Source organism: Colletotrichum abscissum, assembly GCF_030869225.1.
Source record: "Colletotrichum abscissum strain IMI 504890 chromosome Unknown Scaffold_92.1, whole genome shotgun sequence".
NCBI classification, from domain to species: Eukaryota; Fungi; Ascomycota; class Sordariomycetes; order Glomerellales; family Glomerellaceae; genus Colletotrichum; species Colletotrichum abscissum.
In genome coordinates, this window is record NW_026850539.1 from 52,996 (window position 1) to 58,995 (window position 6,000).

The 6,000-nt window shown below is 49.6% G+C and overlaps 1 protein-coding gene across 1 annotated transcript; it reads right to left on the reverse strand.

The window, feature by feature from the left end:
• Positions 1–2,775: 2,775 nt before the first annotated feature.
• CABS01_16350 (uncharacterized protein) lies at positions 2,776–3,060 on the reverse strand (the record flags this gene model as incomplete). The annotated part of the gene is made up of 1 exon (XM_060549681.1): positions 2,776–3,060. The coding sequence occupies one exon, from the start codon at positions 3,058–3,060 to the stop codon at positions 2,776–2,778; it is 285 nt and encodes a 94-aa protein (XP_060389489.1).
• Positions 3,061–6,000: the final 2,940 nt, after the last annotated feature.

Here is a 6,000-nt window from a genome sequence, read left to right on the forward strand (position 1 = left end):
ATTGTGTACTGCCTCCGAAAGGACCGCAGAACTTCATGTTCCTGCTCAAAACACATGGATTCTTGTCAATTTCGGATTCGATACATAGGCTTTCCATAGATCAGCTCCTTCGCCAAGTTTCATTCGAAATGATGCCACCATGCGATGCTGGTGGAAGAAGGTCGACCTTTCCGGTGTACCCCAGGCCACATCTAATGTCAGGTGCTGGCATCTTGATGTCTACTCGACTTCAGAAACGCTGTCACAATCAGACTGTTCGTAAATCTGATGGTGGAATTTTTGTAGACCGAATGCTACGATGCGAGGCTCGCAGGTCTTCAGTCCAGCATTGGACGCTCGATCGAGGGCTATTGCTCAGCGTTTCGGGGTACTCCGCTAAACTAGCCCTTCTCTTAGAGAAAATTCTCGATTCGACCTGTTTCCACGAAATATCGAAGACAAAATTCGACATCGCGAGTGAGAGCCTGAGTTTAGAGTATCGAAATGGAGTGCTTCGGGCACTCATCTTCCAAGTTTTGGAACTTGTATCATGCATTAATTACGAGCTCTGGCATCCAGGCGCAGCACTGTTGCGCGAGTCGGTCAACACCGTCGATGACGTTTCTCAACCCAGGAGTAAGATCCTCTCGCTAATACATATTGAGTGCTTCGCACAAGGCAACTTCCAAAAACTCGAAGCTATCGGTCTGGTAAACTTGATTGAGAAGACCTTGAAGCCCCGGGAACCAGCGGGAAGTTAGTGGCCCGTACCTCAATCTCTTATCATCTCCAAGGGATCGGACTATCTTCACAGAAAGACGCTGCAGAACCCGGCAGACTTCTATACTTGTATTGGGGTATTTCTGTTTGTTGGAAATGACAGCGACCGCACGACACGGACCAAGGCGATGCTTCTTCTCCAGATTACACATCAGCCGGCGTTCCACCAACATAGAACCAAGGAGCAGTTGGGACATCTGGTCGGCAACCCTTTCTTGAGCTTTCCTACCATGTGTGGTCCTGGTTTCTACATCCAGAGCGAGAAGACATCTGCTTACCTCGAGACGAGAATCGAGGCGTTCTTGAGCCAGTTCTCTCATGACCTGGATTCTATGTCCGAGGCCGTTTTTGAGAAGCATTAACAAAGTTTGATCATCGAGCGTCTTCAAAACCCTAGAAATCTCAAAGAGGAGAGTGACAAGCACTTGGGTCCAGATTGAAAGCGGGCACTATGACTTTTTGAAAGGTAAGTAGGCATCTTCTCCTTGTCCATGACTGGCCACTCATCTATTTCAGACCAGGAGGACGCAGCGCGGATCGAGACCTTAACCAAGGACGAGATGGTCGAATTCTACTGGCACTTCATTCATCCGGGCTCTCCGACGCGAGCAAAACTCTCGGTTCACCTTCTTGCCCGAGCGGCGATGTCCAGGTGGTAAACGTCGAAGACTCGACTTCATGGCTTTCGATTTACGACAGCTGAGCACCCACATCCCGTCAGCTTCTTTGGAGTCTGCAATTGAAGCGTGACCGCCAGGCAAGCGCTCGTAGTATTATGGGCATGTCAAGCGAAAGGTGACTCCAAACATCGGCACAGCTGCAACATCACAACGCATCATCGAGCACGACGATGACCGGCAGAATGCGGGGCTTTGTTTCGCTGGACGCTGATGGCTGTCTTGTATTATTTCATAGATTCTCTATCACCGTGGTAATGCTATTACATATGACAGCTGGTGACCAAAGCGACTTTTGCTAGCGAGTCATGATTCAGAACGAAATAACCCTCAACCAGACACCAAAGCGGGTAGGCGTCGATATTTAACATGGGTCGAGAAGCGCCTAGTTGGGATCAGGTGTTTGTTCCGCGTGGTAGAACGATTTGTGATCGCGGACTGGAGAAAGTTGGTATGCGGCCATCGGAGTGATCGACAACGAAAGGTACTTTGCTGTCTTTGCCGTGCAAATCATGAGCCTTGCAGACCTCTTTGTTGACCCTATCCTGCAGAGCTTGGCCAGCAGGATTAAGTTTGCGAGCTTTGCCGAGACGGAGAATATACACAGGCAAGTCATTCCGGCCTGGCAAATGGGCTTCAGTTGGCTCGTACGCATCGTTGAGAAGGTCGACGACAATCCATATTTCTGAAGGCCATATCTCTCGGATAACAAGCTTGATGTCTACATCTGCGATGGGTGGAGATTTGCCATCGCTAAGGTGTTCTAGAGCAGCTTTGATGATATCCTGGTCCGTTGCTGCCCAAAATGGACTGCGCTGCGAGATTTGCATGAAAAAGCGCTTTGCGGTTCGCTCTTCGCTTCTTTCAGCCATTGTAGAAGGTCGAGATAAAAGTAGAAAAAATTTGGTATGAAGGATCTAAGGTTGAGTGAGAGCCAGCATACACAGAACCACCGGCTGCGTTGCCTGCCCCTGCGCGGTGAAAGCCTGAACGTACAGAACAATTTGTTGTGAGTCAAGAAAGCATGATTTATAGAGGTGCGGGGATGAGCCATATCATAATCCAAATATGAGTTTAAGCAGGTTGCGACGATTGGTTGCATGAGCGACGTTCGATGCAATGCTTACAGGGTTCATTTATCAAAGATGACCCTTTGTGTACTTCTTAGACAAAAGATGTTGATATCATGCAATATCCTGGGGTCATCTATCAAAAGTTGATTGTTGTGCTCGATTGAGGGATTTAGCGGGGTGATGTTTCGTATTTACCCATAATCACCGGTTCGTGCATATTATTCAATGCATTTCCAGCATCTCTTTATCCAGACACAGTCGTCAATTCAACAAAAAACACCAACAAAAGCGCCGAACGAAATTTTTGAGAACAGCACCAAATTGATCGAACCACACCCGCTCGCGTCTGCCGAGGCCACTTTGGGCACAATGCCATCCTCGGCATTGATTCTGCATCCAAAGCGCCTACTCGTGGCTGCGAGCGGGCTCTGACCACGAAACATTCGAGAGCAAGCCACAAAGAACGACGTGCCAAGAGACAACACCATCGCCACCTCCGCTGGCGGCCTGCAGGTTATCACGAGAAGCACAACGACCACGCCCAAACACATCAACATTACAGTCACCGATAGGTTATGGGTCGCCTTATCATCCCCGACAAAGTTTGCAACGTCCCGCGACAGCAACGACGACTAGCCCGACAGAACAGTATCACCTCCTGCACAGAAGAAGCACCAGGCATCAGGCATGCTACGATCGGTGCCGCAAAACACTACACATTACAGACAGATTGGTCACCCGTCGTCCCCCTCCCCCCTCTGCGAAGAAGGATTGTCGTCCCTTTAACGTCCGACAATGTCTGCGAAATCTGTGCACGAGCTCTCATACTCACATACTCAGTAATCGGACGAGGAAACATGAGCCACATAGGAACCCGGCAGGAAGCAGCAATCATTTGCAGTTCGACTGAGGTACAGTACATGCGACTCGAGTAGGAATCAATCAATCAATCAATCAATCAATCGTCAATCCAACAGTTCTTACATAGTATTCAATACATCCTAAGCATTCCCTTATCCAGACACAATCGTCAATCCAACAAGTTGATGATAGCCCGGGTGCATGCAAAATGCTTTGGTCAAGATTCTAATGTGCAGACTCGTCATCGCTGCTAGTCGGAGGCGTGGGCAAACTGCAAGGTCCGCACTTTGCCCCTGCTTCATGAATCGTATTATCTCGTGTTTGTTCGTGTGCTGTACCACAATGGACAGAGCGAACAGTTGTAAGAGTGCTTTCGCACCTGGGACAAAGTGTGTCAAGCCACGTGCACATGTTGAGGTTGTGGGCCTGGAATGAGTTAGAGTATGCGTCTACAATTGGCATCAAGTATGGGTTTGTACCCACAAACAAATACTAGTATTGAAGTCGTCTTCGTGCAATTTGTTCTTCGCGATGCTTTTTTGCTCGGTCAATATCTGAACGGTGAAAATGTCCTGGCGAGCAGAAGGCGCCAAACCCATCATATTTATAATGCTAGACTAGTTGCCTTCCGATAATACACAATGTGCGGCTATACGAAATTGACAGCTCTGTTCAATATGAGGAGATGGGTGTGGAGAGTGGATGTGCGTGTCGGAGGTTCCGCGATTGGACGAATCAATCATTGGTCAAAGGCGATGTAAAGAAAATGCCGCCTCGCTCGTCCGATAAATGCATCAAGTTCAAGACTTCAATCGGAGTCGACGACACCTAATGGCGTTGGCCACAGCTCCTCGCTTTCCTTGCACAAAACAGGGATGCCAGATGCGGTTCGTCCCCCCTGCAGAACCTGGCTCGTTACGCTGAGCCCATGTCGTTCCCCTGTACTCCATGATCCATCGGGAGTGGGGAGAACTACGAACGAGGGCGGTGAGTGGAGAAGAAGGTACGCGTGTCTACGAAACGATACCTGACAGGGGTTACACCCACTCGCCCTCAGTAAGAGGCACAAGGTTATGCTGGCCGGACCTGCGGGTCGGATATTGCTGCAGCACATTGGCCATGCTCCAGGAGGCTTGCGAGTCTGAGATTCAAAGCAGCCTCGCGGACATGTCGAGTACGTGGCTGATGTCACGTCACCCGTCGAAGGTGCCATCCATCCCAGACCGTCCGTTTTCAGAGAGTACAATGATACAATCAGCAATATTGATGGGCTGGTGCCCAGCTAGATGTGCATTTCGTCCTACGGAGGAAGCCACTTCAACAAGCTGGTGAGGAAAGGCGTCTCTGCGGATCTTCAGATAAGAGGAGATGAAGCAAGCTCGACCTGTGACTTGATCAGCAGGCTAGCCATGTGGGCAATGCATTCAAGTGAAGAATCGTATACCTCTACTTCATATTGCACTTCTCAGAGTGTTGAAGGCTTTCAAATTTATTCGCGAGTGTTTCTGCTCCGTCTTGTCTGATCCCTCGACGACAGGGCAGTTCACGCAAGGGAAAGTTGAGCTGCCATGCTTGCCATGGTCCATTCCAGAGCGAGAGAGGTTAGCAGATGCGGTGCCGCCGCCAAGGTGAGCAGGCCTCTCCGACCCGGCGGGCGCAACCCGCGGTCACGGTTGTAGTCCAGGCCATGACTGCTTCATCTTGGCTGCCCTTGACAATGGTGACAGTTTGGGTTTTTTGATTATGCTGCAAAGGCTTTTGACGGCAGATGAGTCAAGACATTGGACGACATGTTACTTTTGTGTGTACGCAAACGAGAGCTGACCGATTCAATCTTCAATGTCGGGGGCGATTGGAGAAGTTCAGCCGGTGGAGGGGCTGGACGTGAGGGTCGGTGCCTTCGGCTGGCATTGGTCCCAACGATGGGGGCTTCGTGCCACCTTCCTGTCGACGAAAGGCGTTGGACTCCGGATGGTAAGCTTTCAATCCCAGAGTGTTCTTCCTATTTCCAAGGCTTTTATATCTATTTCAACGGGCTTCCAATCTTCGTTACTCCAAAAACTGCCTGATTTTCTTCTTCAAACAGCTACCGCGCATTTCCTGAGGCAAGAAGACGCATCAAAAGGAGCGTGTAGTGGAGTTTTGGCACACCCGAAGGCAATATTTTCCCGTCTCTAGGCGGCCAGTCTAATTCAATCCGTGGGCTGTACACATTGATCGATCAGTTTGCACCGTCCGGATTTCGTCCCTCGTCTTGGTAACAGCTCCCCAACGGATTAGGTTTATCGCTATGCCGTCTAAACAGCGGTGACAAACGGCGGTGAAAACCCAACAATCATATTTTTAGAGGTTGACCAAAAAGCCAGATAAAAGAAAACGCTTTCAAACACGGTGTCTATGCCTAATCTCGGTTTGTACGCCCTCCATCACGCCGGAGGGCGCGCCTGCAACTGCAAAGAGTGTGGCAGACGCTTCAAGAACCAACATGTACTCTCTCGTTACATCACGACCCACGTCAGAGAGCGTCCTCTTGGATGCATAATATGTCAGGGGCGCTTCAAGAGAAAATATGTACTCGATTACCATATCATACGTGTTCACACTGGATTGCCTTCTTATGGATGCAAATA